The 19,973-nt window shown below is 40.5% G+C and overlaps 2 protein-coding genes across 3 annotated transcripts; both read left to right on the forward strand.

The window, feature by feature from the left end:
• The first annotated feature begins 608 nt into the window (after positions 1 to 608).
• hhatla (hedgehog acyltransferase like, a) lies at positions 609 to 11,428 on the forward strand. Of its 2 annotated transcripts, XM_083927762.1 has the most exons (13): positions 609 to 787; positions 2,070 to 2,197; positions 5,058 to 5,125; positions 5,224 to 5,337; positions 5,805 to 5,825; positions 6,046 to 6,240; positions 7,669 to 7,878; positions 8,104 to 8,275; positions 9,260 to 9,404; positions 9,495 to 9,530; positions 9,634 to 9,835; positions 9,939 to 10,080; positions 10,325 to 11,428. In XM_083927762.1, the coding sequence occupies exons 2-13, from the start codon at positions 2,092 to 2,094 to the stop codon at positions 10,465 to 10,467; spliced, it is 1,554 nt and encodes a 517-aa protein (XP_083783888.1). In that variant the 5' UTR covers positions 609 to 787; positions 2,070 to 2,091; the 3' UTR covers positions 10,468 to 11,428. The 2 variants fall into 2 exon arrangements, with proteins under 2 accessions (XP_083783888.1, XP_083783889.1); XM_083927763.1 differs by lacking the exon at positions 5,805 to 5,825.
• Positions 11,429 to 13,553: 2,125 nt separating this feature from the next.
• Positions 13,554 to 18,154, forward strand: klhl40a (kelch-like family member 40a). Its single transcript, XM_083927748.1, has 6 exons — positions 13,554 to 14,764; positions 14,879 to 15,039; positions 15,541 to 15,648; positions 16,029 to 16,214; positions 16,420 to 16,569; positions 17,708 to 18,154. Exons 1-6 carry the CDS (start codon positions 13,643 to 13,645, stop codon positions 17,817 to 17,819), a joined length of 1,839 nt encoding a protein of 612 aa, XP_083783874.1. The 5' UTR covers positions 13,554 to 13,642; the 3' UTR covers positions 17,820 to 18,154.
• Positions 18,155 to 19,973: the final 1,819 nt, after the last annotated feature.

The raw sequence follows: 19,973 nt of genomic DNA on the forward strand, positions 1-19,973 counted from the left end.
TGCATTTTATTTGTATTGCACTTTACATTCAACAACCTCAAAGTGCTTCAGAGCAGAATAGAAAAAAAGAAAAATAAGTAATAAGTTAAAAGGAGAACATATAAAAGACATTTAGCAAAATACTCTGGAGCACAGGTGGGTTTTTAGGTCTTATAAAGGGACAAATCTAATTCCTCTGATATTTTACACAAGATAGTATAGAGACCTAAAAAACACTTAATGAAAAAACTTGGAAACAGGCTTTAGCTTGTTGTTTTTGTTGTAGGTAATTGTTGAACACGCGTTTGTGATTTTTTAAAGACATATGTTTTACATTCTGCGTCATTTGCACGTTTTCTTCTCTCAAGTATAATCCATTATTGTTGTTTTCTGACAGGAGGTGGGGTGTCACTGATCATGTGTGTTAGACTGTGTGTGTTATTGATCCATGCAACATGATTTCCTCTTCTTTTTTTTTTACCGTTGCCAGAGTGTTTTTGCGCTCCAGTGAGGTCTAATGGGCTCGCTGTGGACCACCCCTCACTGCGGTGCAGTAGTGGAGGATAAATATATCCCCCTCCACCACCACCACCACCTCCTCCTCCTCCTCCTCCGCCTTTGGTTGAGTCCGCAACATCCTGACTGGCCGAGGCTGGTGATCGCAGGCAGCGACAAGCCCCCGCAAGACGGATGAATTAGAAAACCTGCTGCTGCAACCACCGCCGCCCCCCTTTTCTTTTATTCACTCTCTATATTGAAGAGTCGGGCAGTAAACACCCCCATCTTGACAGTGTGAGGCGGATTTAAGGTTAGTAAAAAAAAAAATGTTTTGTTGTATAGGGTTACACATAAGAGTAAGCATAATCAGTGCAAATGTGTGTTATGGGCTCTGTGTGCATGGTGAAGCAGTGAGCCAGTATTTGTATGCAGGACGCTTTGCAGGGGTCCTGCTCAGCCATGGGGGCATCTTGGCATGAACAGGACTTGTGAGTCCAACTCCTTTTAACTTCAACTCACAGTGCGCGACTTGAGACACATTCACATTCAGTGTACAAGTGCGTTATTCTCCACTGGAAAGTAACCGGTTATCTGTTTTTCCTGTACTCCAATGCACCATTAATACCATATTATTGTGTGAAGTGAGTCCCCCCAGCGCCTCTCAGATCACATAGCACTGCAGCTGCCCCGCTGTATACAGCAGACCAACTGCAAGAGCTATAATAGGAAGGAGAGGTAGGGTTGCGCAGCTGACGGTGCTGATTCCGAGGAGCCAGAGCTCTGCAGTACTATTTAAGTCACTGCCCTGTCGATCCCAAAGGCTTATTAGTGGAATGTCACCTCCTTAAAACACCTTGTACCTGTCATGGAGAATGTTGATGTGTGTTGAGGGAGCTTTACATTCAATCACCAATTCTTAAAGGTGTATTTATTTTGAATTTAGGCATCGGACTGTTTTCCACTGAGCTTTATTGTTGCAGGGAACCTATATAACTTGTTCTTCATGATCAATATATACCGTACAAAGCTTATAAGTGCAGTAACTACGACAAAGCTTGAGCCAAAAAAGCTCTTGAGCTAATCTATAAAATTGGTTTACTGTACCAACAAATTAATATTGGGCACATTGATGATGGATAATGGTTTACTAGTTTAACATTTAATATTTTTTTTATCCAAATCCATCCTAGCTTTTATACTTTCAGGCCCAGAAATAATGATATTAGTGATTTCCGTTACTGCATAGGCTTTGTAGGGCGGTATAGTAATACAGTATATACTGTATATATATATGCCTCGAAACCTTTTGTATTCTGTCCTCTTAATAGTCACATTTTTATTGCTACAGCACCCAACTATGCCATCACTGTGCATGCTCTTGTGCTGATCTCTCAGCCCAACTAAAACTTAATACTTTTCCTTCAGAATAATCAGGGGTAGCTGAAAAAAACACACTCTCAATAAACCTTGTTAAACCTCTTCCTCACATTTTCACCACCATCCATTGCTGGTTTCAGAGGCGTCTACTTTTTACCGTTTGCCTTCAGTCAGATCTAATATTGTGGGGCCGATTGCTTTTCCACCCGTTATAGGCTTCCTGCGTACAGATTCACCATGGGGATCAAGGCTGCCCTCCCCAGATATGAGCTGTATCTCTACACAGCTGTACTCGCCGGGGCCTTGATATGGGCAGGCAGTTGGATATCTGAAGCTTCAAGTGGTGAGTGCACAACATGATATCCAGAGCACATATACAATAACACAATGTTCACCGCAGTTCATTCATATTTAGTCAGAGCTATAATGGACACTTTTGAGCAGCTTGCTGTACCTACAGTAAAAAACACTCACAGTGTAAATAAATCTCACTGAAAACATTTAGCAATAGTAATTTAAAATTGAAATGTGCTTTAAAACAAGACTTCTACGTATAACATGTCCCTATTTTATCTAAAACTGCGTAGGACAAAGCACACTGAGCAGACTAAAGGAGACCTCTTCTCTAAGGAATCCCTGCATGGTTCTATTAATATGAAGGCAATTTAAAGATGATCCAGTTACTTTCTAGTTATTTTCCTGATGGACAGACTAAGACTCAATTACACTTGAGTCAACTAATCCCACACTTATCCTCCTGAAATACTGCCAAATCTTTTCATGTACACTGGAAATCAAAATTAGAAAACATGTTATAAATACTTGCTTTATTCTGAAATATTGTTATTTTTATTCTTCAGAATTTGAAAGAATATCCGCTGAGGATATACCACTGCATGTTTTTTTTTTTAAATAACCAAGGCACTTTAACAAAAACCTTTATTTTGTGAAAAAAAAACCTCATCTCATTTCATCTCATCTTCAACCGCTTATCCAGGCCACAGGACATCTCTAATTTCTCACACTGCTCTGGTTTGATCTTGGTCCTTTCTTCTTTAGTCTCTTCCACGGTTCACTAACTGAAGTGGGTTTCTTAGACATTACTTTGTTTTTCCAGAGATTCTCTATGGGGTTTAGATCTGGACTCCGGCCATTTCATTGTTTCAATGTTCTTCTTAGCAGCAAGGAACTGCTTAACCTGTTTTGTAGTGTGAAAGGGGACATTGTCTTGCATGAAAATTGCAGCAGATTTGGAGACAATTGCAGTGAAGGTATTGCATGTTGCTGAAGGAGGTTCACATAAACATTTGTATTCACCCAAGAGGCCCAACTCCTGCTGCAGAAAACATCTCCCAAACCCTGACATGACATAAAGTTTGCTAAAGTTCAATTTATTTGTGTCTGATGGGAAACATTAGTTCAGCTTCGGACTGGGAACGACTGAACCCAAAGTATCTAAATAAGTCAGTTAAATTTGGAGGAGGAAGTGTCCGAGTCCAGACCTGAACCCCATAGAGAATCTCTGGAAAATCCTCAGCGAAAAAGTAATGTCTAAGAAACCCACTACAGTTACCAAACTGCGGACGAGACTGAAGAAGAACGGACCAAGATCAAACCAGAGCAGTGATAGAAACTAGAGATGTCCTGTGGGCGCAGATGTCATTCAAAGCTGTGGCCTCTACACTTCCTATTCATGTTTCAATCCTATAGAAGAAAACATTGTTTAAATCTTCTCTTCTTACACAGTGGTTACTGTTCTCTAATTATGCTCACTGTTTTTCACAAAATAAAGGTTTTTGTTATTTAAAAAACACACGCTAGTACAGCAGTGTAGCCACAGCAGATATTATATCAAATTCTGAACAATAAAAATGACCGTAAGTATAAATAATTTGTTCTCTAATTTTGACCTCAAGTGTAAATTCAGACAGTAACATGCTTTAAAACTGATGTGAATGGACTCACTGTAATCTGGTGAATGGCACTGTCTGTCCCGGTCGGTGCAGTCAGGGCACAGTCATGTTGCCAGTCATCACTTTTGTCCTGATTTTCTTAAAATGGTCATTTTTGGGCTGTTCAGTCTGTGGGCGTTTATACTGCTCATGTCTGCATGCTACAGTAGCACTGTACAGCGTGATAAAGTTTGGCTGTGTTCCCAGAACTAAGAGGCTTTCCCCTGACTGACCCTCACATTTTCATATCCTTTTCCATGTCCATTAGTGTAATCAGGCAAAGCTGGAGGAGCCACTGTGCGGGCGCGTGCCAGTCACAGTCGTTGCCCTGAACTGAATGTCTCAACATCAATGTCATGATTCTGATTCTGATAAAGACTGATATTTGTTGTTAAATATATATTTAAATAATTTATCTGTCAGCATTTCACTCACGTTATGCAGTGAACTAATCTCCTAGAACCACATTATGACTGTGTGAGTGGAGACGTCAGCCTCAAAAATAGAAATGAGTACATTATGTAATGATCAACTGAACGTTCTCTCACACCTTAAATTCACTTTGAATAATCCAACAATTCCACCAAAGATTAGGCCCTGACCGAAATGTGATTTTTGAAGCCGATAAAAAGTGTAGATGGGACAAATTCACCGATTACCGAAATGGTGGCAGGTAAATTTAATTCTTGAGCGGGAATGAAAATAGTCCTTTTGCACCAATATTACTCTGCAAAGGTACTCAGGTACTTACTAAACAAATAACTTATTATTATTGTTATACTATATAAATGTAGTACAACCAATTCTCTAAACAAGCAAAACTTAAATAATAAATGATCAAATTAATACAATTAGATAAATGTCATTAAATTGATGGACAGTTAAATGAAGAATAAATACAAATACAATAAATATCAAAATATTACTGTATGTTCAGTATCAGTCTGTTACTTACCATTTAAATTCAGACTAAATAAAAAATGGCTTAAAATAAATTCACATCAGTCACATCAAGCATCGTTTTCTGTATTAAATGTTTTCTAAAATAAGTTTTTATACCAATACATATCGTCAAATATATATAGAGATATATCGACCTGTTCAGTTTTTACATAAATTTTACAGAAATACAGCTACATGAAGTCTGTATTTAGCACTTCTCAACCTAGAAGCTTAACCATATATTACCATGAGCTGAAAATGCATTAACTTATTAATTAAACACTATGTTTCCTTTTCTTCTTTCTTCAGAGAATGTAAACAGAAAGGCCTTCAAAGAAAGTGTGCAACCAGGATGGCATTACTTTGGCAGGAAAATGGTAAATCACACCCATATATTCCCTTTTCAGTATCTCATTGTGCTCGATGCGGATGGAGGACAGTGGTTGTATTTCTAATGCACCTTTCTCTGCCACAGGATGTTGCGGACTTCGAATGGATGATGTGGTTCTCTACATTCCGCAATCATATCCTTTTTGCTCTCGCCGGTCACGTTATCTTTGCCAAGATATTTACCCTGCTGGCTCCAAAGGTGCGTGCATGTGTGTGAATGTCCGTCAGCTAGCACTGTAATATGATTGCACCCAAGTATAATGGCATGTATTTTATTCTGTGCATAATGCATCTATGTATTATGTGTGTGTGTGTGTGTGTGTGTGTGTAACATATTTGCTCCATGCAAGTCCACCAGATTTGATTTGAAATGTTATGAACATATTGAATGCAAAGCTGCATTGTCGTGATGTAAACAGTAGACCTTGGGCTGTACAGGTAATTCAACTCAGTTCTATTCTATTGAGCAAAATATAATTTGTCATACTGTTTGTTTGTACCCCAAGGTCTAACACATAATTGACTTGATGCATGAGTACCACTTGGACTGTGATGCTGTCTGTTGAGTGTACCAGTTATTCTCTCCTGTGAATGTTTTTGACATATTTAAAACTGTTCAATGAGTTTTAAACATGTTTTCTGTCTTGTTCCATGCATACAATGAAGATTGGTATAAATGGATGTAAGGTAACATTAATAAACTTGTGAACTGTGTTTCATTTGTCATGTGTTTCATTTAAACCATTAATACATGGACAGTAGATTTGTTGTTTTTTCCATCGTAGAGTTTATCCATTTGTTGTAGAAACACCAATGTTGTTGTACTAAAAACCATTCTTCAAGTGTGTTGCATTAAATTATGAATAATCGTGACGTCACGCTGACGCTGGTCCCTCTTTACCCACAGCACAGATCCTTGATCTTTGGTGTGTACGGTTGTTTGGCAGTCCTGGTCACGATGGGTTGGACCTTCACGGCTCTGGTTGTGTCTCACTGCATCATACTCTACAGCGTCGCCCTGGTCAAGATGAAATGGTTGTGCTTTGTGGCCGGCCTTACCACACTAGCCTCCATCAAGCTGGAGCCCTATAACTCCTGGCAGGTGAGTGGGTGGTTCAAGAATTCAGAATGAGATGTGGGAATGTTAAGGAGATCTGTATCTTGTGATATCTCATTTTAAAGGGGACAAACATGCTCGTTTTCAGGTTCATACTTGTATTTTGGGTTTCTGTTTCTGCTTTAATGTTCACAACTGTCTGTCTGAATGTACCTGTATTCACCATGGAGGTATTGCAGACATTGTTTTTCCAGTGACCACTTGCCACACTGCAACTAAAAATCCCTGTGCAAGCCAAAAAGCATTTCCTCGATTACGACTCTTTCTATTATGAACTTTTAACCCATGGACTTTTTCCTTTTGTAAAACTTTTCTCAAGCACAGAAAAGTGTTTCAAAGACCTAAAGTCATCCCAATGTAAAGCCTATGAGCCATGTGGGAACTTGCAGGTGGGGCCAGCTGAAGAAACTCTAATGTGCATATTAAATGTGCATATCAAGGTATAATCCCAGAAGCCCAGAAACCTTTTTGTCGTATGCGCCAGTCGAGCAAATCTCACTGAAGTGAATAGGCGCCATTTTGGGGTCCATCATCCATGTTTCCAGGTCTTCCCCATCTATACTCTCTTTGCACCATCATTGCAGCCGGGGAATGACTGAAACAGCATTGTAGCTGCACTTTCTACCATTATACAGTATAGATGTGACATTACAAGTGTACAGAAGTCCTGACGGCCCGTTTAAGGCACAGTCTCTGAATACAGGCTTGAGCCTTTTGATACTTTCACAGTATTTATGTGTAGTAACCTGCTTTATAATCCAAAAGGACTCAGAAATCTCACTTTTTACATTATGGGACGTTTAAATAAATGCATTTAAAAAGCCTGAAGGTGATAAGATAAGACTTTACTGATGATATATAATATAATAAAGAATATGGTGTTTCATATATGCAGTGTGTTATACAAACACACAATACTCATAAGATACTATGAAATGTATTTAAGAGACATTGAAAATATTACTGTAGTATCACTCATTCATTCATTCATTTTCAACCGCTTGTCTCTGTCGGGGTCGCGGGGCACTGGGGCCGATCCCAGCTGACATTGGGCGTGAGGCGTGGTCCACCCTGGACAGGACGCCAGTCTATCACAGGACACATAGAGACGAACAGAGACAGACCATTCACACCTACGGGTGATTTAGAGTCATCAATGAATGTAGCATAAAATTCTGATGATAACATAAGTAGTAGTATAAGTAATGTAATTTAATGCAATGTTAGATACGTGTGACAACTTCTTCTACTACTCTTATTGTAATAATAAAAATGATATAATATTAATAATAGTAATACATTATGGAGAACAAGTGTGCAGGTGCAGGTGTGATGTTGTAAAGTGCTTGTTGTCCAATGTCTAGATGTGATGCGATGATGTTTGAGCTTCAGAATAACTGAGTCCTTCTTCAGGAAGCCTTGGTGACCGGCTCTTTTGACCTGCAAGACATCCTGTTCTACGGAGGCTGCGGCTTCAGCATCATGCGCTGTATGAGCTTTGCTTTAGAGAACTGTGAGAAGAAGGACGGAAACTACACGTTCTCTGACCTGCTGAGATACAACTTCTACCTCCCCTTCTTCTTCTTCGGACCCATCATGACTTTTGACAGGTTTCATGCACAGGTGAGGATTTAAGATTTGACAGATGGTGGGACTCCGTAAGGCTTATGTAATACCTACTTTACCCATATAATTGTATTTGATTGTTATACTCTAAATGCTGTCTTTTAATCTACTGTATGTGCCTGCTCTAAATCATTTTCAACATAAGAATTTTGGACAGATTGCTGAGATGCTGGGATGGTCGCGTCATTGTACAAAACAATGTTGGTGTTTTTAATTCCCCAGGTGAACAATACCCAGCTGACCCGCAAGGACAGGGAGATGTGGAACATCACCACCAAGGCCTTGTTGCATCTGGGCGTTATTCTGATGGTGGACGTCTTCTTCCACTACCTCTACATCTTGACAATCCCCAGTGACATGAAGCTGGTCACCAAGCTTTCTGACTGGTGTCTGGGTGAGTTAAATATACGTTTTCATGTGGCTGTGGTCATTATAACGATCTCACATTGGGTATTTAGTACAGGGCAAATATTTAATATGGGCTCTATTAATCACTTTAGTATAGTTCATAGTAAAGGGATAGTTCTGATTTTTTTAAGTGTGTCTGAGGAGCCATCTACAGTAGATGGCAGCCGACACTTTCCCATTTTGGAGAAGCAGACAGGTGTCTTGTCACAGAAGTTAAGCATTGTACTTCTGTGGAAAGGGGCAGCAGCTAAATGTATTTTAGCTAACTAAAAAAGACCCTCCAAAAAGTTTAAGTGTACGCCAAATTTGGAATATTTTCATCGCTTTATGTTGCAGTCAAACAGACGTTTAAGTTTACATGGGGGGAACAGAAGCTATCATATACATCTATGCTCTCTTCAAGGACACCAGACTCAAAAACAGTAAATTTACCGCAGAGAACACATGAGTTGCTGGTCTACCGCTGCCTTAATGGGTAAGTTTGTTTGTGTTATTGAGTGACTTTGGTGTTTTAAAGGGTTAGGAATTAAGAAAAGAGACAATCAAACTAACGATCCAAGCAGCGGTAGACCACCAACTCCCGTGTTTTGCAGGAAAAAAAAAAAATCTGGTGGCTCTAACGAGAGCATACAACAGCTTCAGCCCTGTGTAAACCTAAACAGGGCTGTCTGTGGGTGAAGTAAAGCAGTGAAAGCATTCTATATATAGCGTACACCTAAACTTTAAGTGGCTAAAATCTGTTAAGCTGCTGCCCCCATCCACAGTAGTACAATGCTTAGCTTCTGTGTGGTTACTCCTGCCTGTTTCTCCAAACTGTGGGCAAGCTCTCCGTCGTCTACTGTAGGTAACATACTGACTATAGATACAATAAGTAGCTCATTCAACCCCACTTCAAACAATCCAAATCATCACTTTAATGTGTCTCGACAACTATCACCAATGCACCTTGTTTCCATGTGTACCTTTGCAGCTGGTCTGGCTTATTCCAACCTGGTGTATGACTGGGTGAAAGCAGCCATGATGTTTGGTGTCATCAACACCGTGGCTACACTGGACCACCTGGACCCTCCTCAGCCTCCCAAGTGTATCACCATGCTCTATGTCTTCTCTGAGACGTACGTGCGACTTGTCTTTGGTGCAGTCTTAAGAAATCCTTGCGTAGCGTCTTTGTTCCGCACGCTAAACCTTTAAATTGTGTCTTTTAGGCACTTTGACAGAGGCATCAACGACTGGCTGTGCAAGTGAGTGTTTGAGTTTTAAATCATGGGTTTAAACGACAGAACTTACAGTATTAGGAAGGGCTTTGATTCTTCATCACGTTGAATTTGAGTTGTAATTTTGCAGGTATGTTTATGACTATATTGGCGGGGATCACGATAAAATCTTCAAGGAGCTCCTGGCAACCATCTGCACCTTTGCTATCACTACCTTGTGGTTGGGCCCGTGTGAGCTGGTTTACATCTGGTCCTTTTTCAACTGCTTTGGCCTCAACTTTGAGCTGTGGGTGGCCAAGCTCTTCTCCTTTCCACCATTTTCTACCATCGAGGTAAGAAGATAAAAACTATTTTAACCCACAGCCAATAAATGGGATAATGCTGTGTTTAATTGTATGCCATATCCCTTAATCTTCCGGTGTCCACTGCATCTAGGGTTTAATGGGTGAAGCCATGTCACGCAGGATCCGGGGTGTGTTCAATGCTGCCAACTTCTGGGCCATTGTCCTCTACAACGTCCTCTCCCTGAACAGTTTGGAGTTTGCCAAACTGGTGGGAAGGCGACTGATTTTCAAAGGTGGGCAACAACAAGGGTGTATTATATAAAATCAAACAAAGGCTTTTCTGTCTCAGACATCAAAAGATTGATATCACATGGCTTAATATCCTCTTCTTTCACGTAGAATTTGCAAACGTAGAGGTTTTTCACAGGTTTATCTACAGTTAAACATCCACTCAGCACAAAGAAAGCGCCCTAAAGTAATTCTCCTTGTCCCTACTTCACTTCCTCTTTCTTCACTTCTTTGTTGTTTTTCTTCCAGGTTTTCCTCTGTCCTCCCTCTCAGTGTTATTTGTGACCTACTGCGGCGTGCAGCTGGTGAAGGAAAGGGAGAGACAACAAGCCCTGCTGGACGATCCAGAGCCGGTGAAGCCAGTAGATGGGGGCAAAGAAAAAGCAGAATAAAAGGACAAAAGAAAAACTGATTGTCACAGAATTCACGGTCAACAGCCCCCTCACGTGGTTCCATCCTCAGCCTTCTGAACTGTACCCAATCAGACTGTAACAGCCAGTCAGCACCTGTATTGTTCACAAGGGCTTTTTTTTTTGCTTTTCTTTGTCAGAAGCGAGGCAATGTTTTGAACTGTAAAATATCCTCAAGTGCACTTGCTGTAGATAATTGCCACGTCCTTTTTGCACAAACCCACCGATGGTGCATTTTGTATTTTATCTGAACAAAAGATTGTTAAACAAATGATATTTTACAAAGCTAATATATATATATATATAAATATAAGGACAAAGAGTATTGTAAAGGAACAACTACTTTGCTCTTTGTGGTTGTCTCATCTGTTCATTATAGATTTCCTCATTACATTCAACCTTTTCTTTTTTTTAAACAAAATCATCCTCAATATGATAATTCTTAGTCAGTGTCTTAATTTTGCCTTTGACTCTTGTTTCACCATATTGAAAGGGTTAAAACTTGAAATCAGGGTTCCAGGTATAAAGTGCCGTAAAAGGAATCAAACAAAAGGTGCTGTGGAGGTCTTCCACATAGTTTGCAGCTGATTGTATATTTGCTCTACTGTCACTAAGCAATCATGCAAGTCACAATGTATAAGATGGTCTATTTTAAAGTTGATTGAGAATGTATTTTATCTCTTTACTGCACTATCGTACGCAAGATAACTGTAGGTGCGACGTTTCTTCCCTCTGCCCTCTTTCACATGATCCAGGTCCGTCAGCGCGCTATGAAAGGCAATATGGGTCACTCCTCTCCTGCCTGTCACCACAACCTGCTGCCTGTCGTCAGTGCAGCAGTGGCAGAGAATAAAGTTCATGCCGATTGTATTGCCTTGGTTTTTATTCAGAGGTGTTCATTTTAGATGTTTCACTTGAAATAAAATTTTGATCCATCCAAAAGTGACAAAAGTGGAAGTTTGTTTTGTTGCAGTGTGGAAAGGAGACTTAATAAAATGGATGTATTGTTTTAGTGGTAATGCTGGTTACTGAAGACATTGTCATCTGTCACCACAAGATGGCTCCTTTTGACCAAACTGATCATTGACTGCAATTACAGTTTGGGGTCTTTTTTTAAATTTGGCACATTCTCTAAACGGTTTCCTGGGACATCACAACTTTATGGCACGTCTACAGAGGGCATGACTCACCCACAACAATTAATTCATGCTTCAAAACATAATTACTGTGTCAGTAAATTGTGTCAGTAAATTGGCCGATGGCACCAAAATGCAAAGTTGTTTTGTCATTGTGTCAATGTTTTTTCACTACGACAGTCAACCTAAGTCTCTGTTTTGTTGTTGTCTTCTTATTGACACTAACTTCTCATTAACACTACAATTGTTATCATTGTCATGTTGTCACCTTGGCTGTGCCTGTTTCTTGCTGTTCTGCTGTATTAACTGCCCTAACATGTAAGTCATATTTACATTACTTTAACTATTATTATAGTTACTGTTACTTTTGTGTTTGCTTGCATCTCTGGAAGTGTGTCTGTCTCTGTCTTTGTGTCTGTCTTTGTCTCTCTGTCCATCTGTCCGTCTTTTCTCTCTTTCTCTCTCTCCTTTTCTTCCTCCCCAACCGGTGCAGACAGATGTGCGTCCTCCACAGAGCTGGGTCTGTCTGACGTTCCTGTCTGTTATAGGGAAGGTTTTTGTTGCCACCGTACTCTACGGAGGAATTGTTGGGTCTATGTAAATCCTAAATAAGTCATAGAGTGTGGTCTTTACCTACTTTGTAAAGTGTCCTGATACACTTTTGTTATGATTTGGGACTGTAAATAAAATAGAACTGAATTGAATCGAATTGACCGTACCATATAAGAATGTCAGTTTTGTCCAGCTGAATACTTTTGTGTATTGCTCTGAACCTTTCAGATTTAATTCCTGCACATTACTTTAGTACACAGAAAAACCGTTGCACATTTGCTTCACTGGAAAGCCTGAAATATTGGCCGTTGCCCCCAGAGGCTGAATCATCTTCAGACCGATCGCTGACGGGTTGAGAGATTGATCCACAGATGACACACCTCACAGGATACCACTCTTATGTTATCACATTTTCCCTGGCCTTGTCATATCCTCTAAGTAAACCTTTAAGTAAACCTATGAGCTAGCATTTGATTAAATTAATCAAATACTTTATTACAAGTAACAAAAAATAATCCATGTATGTATCAGTGGTAGAGGTGGATTTAATCTTCCACAACTTCTATATCATTTTCAGCCAACAGATGCCAGTGTTGTTTATCGCTCTGGATGAATCTGTGGAGGGAATTATTAAGAGGTTACACGTTTTCCTCATATATAACGAGCGCGTGAGCATGTTTCATACTCTCCAGAATGAATAATGAGACTTTTGATCTGAAAGATGATTCATTTAATAATGAACCACTTGGGATCTGGTGTTTTAATCATATTAAGGCAATTAATATATACCTTAATGTTTAATTTCATGTGTTGAAACTGATGTTTTCATCAATTTATGTTTGTTTTTCAAAATAAAAGATTGACTCTCGTGTCATGAGGTATATATGATGAAGTGTGTCACGTGCTGTGTTTAAGTACAATAAATAAACAATTCATTAATGTCCGTGCTTGCTGTCTTTTTTTGTCCTAAAACATGACTTTATGCCAACTTCTGGTGTCAGGGAAGGTTTATTATGTAACATGCTGATACTCCAGGAACCATTTTACGCTGTTCAGCATCAGTATTCACGTTCCCTATTCAAGTCAATATTGGATAACGGAGAGAAACACAACTTGTAAAAAGTGTGGGGGAAAAAAAATCGAATTAATAGCAGCCAGTCAGACTGTTGAGATGTTCTGCTGGATTTAACATGCTGTCACCCCTGTGCTTAGTCATTCAGCTGTTTGTGTGGTGAAGGAGTGGATAGGTCCACCAAAATGGATTCCTTAGCTTTGTGAGGGTCCTTTCTATAAATACCCTCGACTTACGTAGTGACTGACAGCCACGGACAGCTGCAGCCACCAGCCAACCAACCCGTCGAGACTTTCACAGCGACTGAGCAGCCCTGTGCACGCTGACAGTCCTGCTCTGTTGTGGGGAGTGAGTGGGGTGCTCAGGAAACCCAACCAGGACAAGGAAACCGAACAAAATGGCTGCCATGACTATAGATCCGGTGGAGCAGCCTCGGATGTACCAGCAGACTCTGCTTCAGGATGGACTGTGTGACCTCTTGGAAAATGACAAGTTTGTGGACTGTATCCTCAAAATTCAGGAGGAGAAGTTCCCCTGCCACCGCTTGGTTCTGGCAGCCAGCAGCCCCTTCTTCAAGGCCATGTTCCTGTCTGACCTGGAGGAAAGCAAGAAGCGTGAGATTGTCCTCAAAGATGTGGAGCCAGGTGTTATGGGAATGATCCTGCGCTACTTATACACCTCTGAAATTAATCTGACAGAGCAGAACGTCCAGGATATCTTCATGGTTGCTAACATGTACCAGATCCCCTCCATATTCTCTGTATGTGCGTCCTATCTCCAAGAGAAGCTGGTGCTGGGAAACTGCTTGGCCATCTTCAGGCTGGGACTGCTGCTGGATTGTCCCAGGCTCGCTCTGGCTTCCAGAGAGTTCATCTGCGAACGCTACCAGGTTGTTGTCAGGGACCCGGACTTCCTGCAGCTGGGCCCGAGCGAGCTGGCCATCATCATCACCTCAGACGCCCTCAACATTGAGCGGGAGGAGCTGGTGTTTGAATCTCTGATGGACTGGGTCAGACATGACGAGACGAACCGTGTCAAGGATCTGCCGGAGCTGTTGCACTGCATCCGTTTTAGGCTCATACCTTTGGATTACTTCAAGGAGAAAGTAGAGCGTCACCAGTACCTCCGGTTCAGCCAGGACATCAAGAAGGAGCTGGATCTCGTCAAGGATGCTCACAGAGGACGTCTGCCTAAGCCCAGTAAGCCCAGCGGGGGCGAGGCAAAGGGGGGAGAAGGGAGCGAGGAAGATGATGAGGAGGAGGAAGGGTACTTGCCGGGTATACTCAACAACAACCCTCGCTTTGGGATGTTTGAGCAGGACCTGATACTTATGATCAGTGACACAGGGACTGTGGCCTACGAGCCCGTAGGAAATGAATGCTTTGTGGTCTCAGAGTCCACAGAGATTCCCAAGAACCACTGCAGCCTGGTGACCAAGGAGAACCAGGTGTTTGCCGTCGGAGGTCTTCTCTATAACGAGGAGGACAAAGACGAACCGTTCACCTCTTACTTCCTGCAGGTATAGTGTGTGAGTCATGGCGACCATCAGCAGCTCTTTGTAACCTGAAAAACACATTGCTCTTCTCCTGATTTCTCCTCTCATTTCTCACATATCATTGTTTCCATCCCACAGTTTGACCCAGTAAGTTCAGAATGGTTAGGGATGCCCTCACAGCCCAACCCTCGCTGTCTGTTCGGCCTTGCTGAAGCTCAAAACTCCATCTTTGTTGTTGGAGGAAAGGAACTGAAGGAAGGCGAGCACGCCCTGGACTCAGTCATCATCTATGACAGACAGTAAGTGCAGACAACAAAGCTAATATGTAACTCTAAAAAAGTATTTGTTTGTATCCATTACAGAAATTAAAACACTCAGATATTGCAAGAGATGCCTTTTCTAGAAATGTATCCTTTTGATCACTAGTAAGAAATGTCCATTAAATGCAAATAAGTTTGAAACCATGCCTCTCATAATCACATTAAACGCATTACTTTATATTTCCATAGATAAAGCAATCGGTATGAAATGCCACATGAGAGGAATAATTCCTCACTGTCCTGTGAGAACCATGTATCTCCAAAATGTCATGCCAGCTTTGTGACAATGCATTTTCAGCTGGTTGATTCGTTTATTTGACCTAAAACAACTTTTAAATTAGTTGATTGGAAAAATTCATACATGGTTTCCTTTGAACCATGAATTCCAGAGCGTCTCCATCATTTACGGTGCTGCATGAGTTTGCAGTTTCTTATCTATAGGGTCACTTCATGATCAGGTATCATCTTCTTTGTTCACAGATCATTCAAATGGGGAGAGTCTGACCCTCTGCCTTATCAAGTGTACGGCCACGGCACCGTATCACACAACGGACTTGTCTATGTCATTGGAGGAAAGTCTGAAAGCAAGTAAGTGGCAAGTATTTGTTGTTTCAATTTATAAAGCCCTCTTCAGTATTAAAGTGTAATTCCGCCGCAAAACCATCCCATGGTCTTTTTCTACACTTATAGACATCAAATAAGCTGTCGAGACAATTACTGTGTAACAACTATTAACGGAGAAATCCTTGAGAGTTGCTAACAGCCAGACGGGGCTAACACTGATTAGCTCGGGGCAGTACTGTCTTGATGGCTTATTTGATGTACGTAAGTGCAGAAAAAGACCATGGGATGATTTTGCACCGGAATTACATTTTAAATATATACTTTTGGACAGTAACATCATACTGCCAACCAAAATCAGATCAGCAGTGAACCCTTTAACAAACTGTATGAAATGTTTTATGCAGAAAATGCATGAGAAGAGTCTGTGTCTATGACCCCACTAAGTTTGAGTGGAAGGATTTGGCTCCTCTGAAGACAGCCCGCTCCCTGTTTGGTATCACCATCCACGAAGACCAGATCTACGTGGTGACGGGGGTCACAGATGCAGGCCTCACCAGCTCTGTGGAGGTTTACGACATTGCCACCAACAAGTGAGACAACTGTTCTTTTTTTTTATATGACCCACTTTATGTTATCATTGTGAGGTAAAGCATCTGTCCACAGGAGTGAAAAGCATGAATGGAAGATCATTAGGTCATAAAATAGCACTTGTTTACTGCTGTGGATATCATACAATAATATATAGCCGCCTATTTAACGCCGTCATCACTTCCCTGGGTTATTGTCGTGCTCCAGGTGGTCTGAGTTCACAGAGTTCCCTCAGGAGCGCAGCTCTCTCAATCTGATCTCGATGGGAGGTTTCCTGTACGCTGTGGGGGGCTTTGCCATGATGCCCAGCGAAACCAGTGAGGAGCCCGTCCCCACAGAGATGACTGACATCTGGAGGTGAGCGGCTCCTTCACATGCTTCAAAACACATGATGAGTGATTATGAAGGCTGAAATAAAAAAAAATCCTGATGCATGCAGTTACAAAGTTAAACACAGCGAAGAAGAATCTGATGACACAGATTAAGATGAAAAACTCCTCTTATTGACGTTGCCCAAAGGAAAAGCACAGGTTTAATGAATAACCCTCAACAATAAGGTAATATTCTCTGTTTTTCCAACTGGTAGCAATTACTATTAATGATTAAAACCAGCAATTCATTTATACTAACAAGTATTACCTGTTGGCCAAAGCCCGATGTGACTTTTTCCTCCTTAGAGCTCCAAAGAGGAAGCTACTTTCACTCAAACACCAAATGTGTATTCATCCACAGCTGAAAATAGACCCCCAGAATGCACTATTATCTCAGTAATCTTGCCATGGAAAACAATGGAGGCCGGGTAACAAACGTTCAACTACAGCTAAACATTAAAATGCGTTTCTGAAAATATTTCACGTGAGAAATAGTCAATGCAGTAACAGACTATTGAGTCATATTTGATCAGTGTGGCCTAGGTTCAAGTTCTTAATAAAATGAGAAAATCCTCAATACTTTTTTATTTGTCAAGTATTTACTTTAGACAGGAGTATATAAAAATAGGATTTTACCATGTTTTATGTAAACCATTCATTTATATAATTACCAGTATATGAAATGACCGTATTGTACAGCCCTAAGGGTCAGTGTTTGTACTCGTGACTTGCAGTTGGTAACTTTAGGGTAGCACACAAAGATAGGACACTTGTGCATCCTTCTCTCAGACTTTGTAAAACCTCACTGTTAACATAACATTCCTGCACAAATTGAAATTAAACATACACAAATTAATTCCACAATGCGAATACAAAAACAAACTATATATTTACACATGTGCAATTATGTGTGCACTTTTTTTTCCACACACGCACAAAATATTTGTACAGCTGCAAAACTTTATTACAAATTCACAAATTCAGATACATGCATGTAATTTGCTTTCACACAAAAGGTGACATACGACTGTGCAAGTTGATGTTAAAAGCTCAAAATCTTAATGACCCCTCTGTTGACCCCATATAAGGACACCAAACACTGACATACGTGTGTTTCCCCACAGATATGACGTGTCAGACAAGTGCTGGAATGGGATTTTGCGGGAGATTAGCTACGCAGAGGGATCCACCATTCTTCCAGTGCGTCTCAACACTCTGCGTCTCACCAAGTTATAACTGAACTGAACTGAACTGGACCGAACCGTTGGTACCATGAGGTTAATTGTGTAACATTAGCATTAAGGTACAGAATGTTTCACGGTAACAAATGAATTTGGAGGATGAAAAAGCTTCATGTAATCAGCATCAACATGTTTTACCTTGTGTTTTACAGCAGGGGGAGACAGTTACATGTTGAATCTATGTGAAGTGAACAAGTTATCACATCAAATTTATTTTATAAAAAGCTAAAATGTTGATTTATACATCTCTTTTTTGTTATGATATTTCATAATGTTTCTTTAATACCTGTTTGCTTTATTCAAAGCAGAAATAAAGATAATACTGTATCACTTTAAGTGCAGCTTTCCTTTAGTTGAAACAACACACAGAAGGCCGATCCACAGTGCAAATGGTTTATTCATCTGACATTTTGTTCAATATACATCTTTACACATGCTGCACAGTACGACATATTTACACGACATTTACATGGCAACAAATAAGAGACACTTCAGTGACACAATGCAAATAGCATGAGTGAGGAACGTTTAAATGTAAACATTGATTTCCAGTTGACACCTGAGCACAATAAGTCATCAACACGAAACACATCATGAACCAGTTCTTCAGCCGTATTTAAAGGTTCACATTAGATACATGTGACGATTAGTCTGAGGTACTTTCAGTTAGCTTCAGTTTTACACACACTGGCACAACAAGAAAGGGGACTAAAGTAAACATCGACTCCAAAATGACTCCCTCGTGAAATGTGACACTGCTGCTGCCTGTACATATTAATGTCTGAAAATGCCTTTTTTTTGAGCAGGTGGCCTCAAATACATGTATGAAAACATTATTAAACAGAGATAGAGAGAACAACAACTCCCATGCATAGTGTCATTGAACTTTATAAATCCTACAACGCTAACGTGCTGATGTGTAGAGGGTTAATGTTCCGAGTATAGCTGAAGCTGAGGCCATTAGTTTTGCAGTTCTTACATCATAAATAAAAGTATTAATGTTGATTCAAAACGTAAAGTGAAGGCATAACAATAGTTATTACAATCCATCCGGGTTTGGAACATGAATGTCCGAACTAAATTTCCATCCGTCTTTTAGTTGTTGAGGTATTTCACGTCAGCCTCATGGTGGCACAAGAGGAAAAGTCCCCTCACGTCATTAGGATCCAACATCTGGGAATAATGAACGTCTGTTAAAAAAGTTGTTCAGATACATCTTTTAGATAACGACATATTTCCCCAGATAAGAGGAAACTTTCTCGGTGGCGCTTAATAAAAAAGTTACAGGACCAACAAATGCATAATTCCTAAAGATTTGCCCTCTGATGGACCTTGTGTGAGAACCACTTGTACGAACAGATTCGTTCTTAAGTTGCTGGCACAGATGATTTAGAAGAACTTAACTACATTAACTAGTTTTTATCTTATTGGAGGTAAAAGTTTATGAATAATTAGGGGCGTGGCCTCTTGACTGCCAGCTTGCCGCTGGCCCTAACTTCTCCTCAGAGGTAAACGTCAGCCAGATCAAGTTGAGAGAACGGACCTCGATGAAGAGGCTACGCCCCGTTTTTTATACAGTCTATGTTTCTTACGGAGCCCTCCACTTGTCACGTTCACTGTCGCTATGTGTGTTTTTTTTTTTCCCGCTCTTTTGTAAACTTTATTAAAACACATTCACCTTTCTACTTCCAGTCTGTCCCCTATATGTGACCCTCTTAAATCCACACACACATGTTCCTATTACACTTCTGCCCTTACCACAAGCCTGACTCAAGTTGAAAGTTCCCAATTTCCGATTACAAGTAAACACAGCATAACCGTTAGTGATGATCTCGGCCAGCAAACCAACCGCTGTCAGCAGCGTCACTAACATGGAGGCTTATTTACATCCAGCCCGGGAATGTCGCCACAAACCCAGATATCGGAATACTTTGCAAAAAGGGGAGTAGAAGTGCTTTTGTTTGTGAGTCATGTGATCAATCACCATTGTTTTAACTCACTCTTTAATAGAAATTAACTTAAAAGACAATTTAATAAAATAAAATCTTACGGAGTACTTTAATTCATTTGAAGCAATTCTGAGTTTGAAAGTCCTATATAAATTACATTTCATAATTATGTTGACAGAATGAGGCAGGACGCAGAGCCT

Source organism: Echiichthys vipera (assembly GCF_963691815.1).
Source record: "Echiichthys vipera genome assembly, chromosome: 15".
Lineage (NCBI taxonomy): Eukaryota > Metazoa > Chordata > Actinopteri > Perciformes > Trachinidae > Echiichthys > Echiichthys vipera.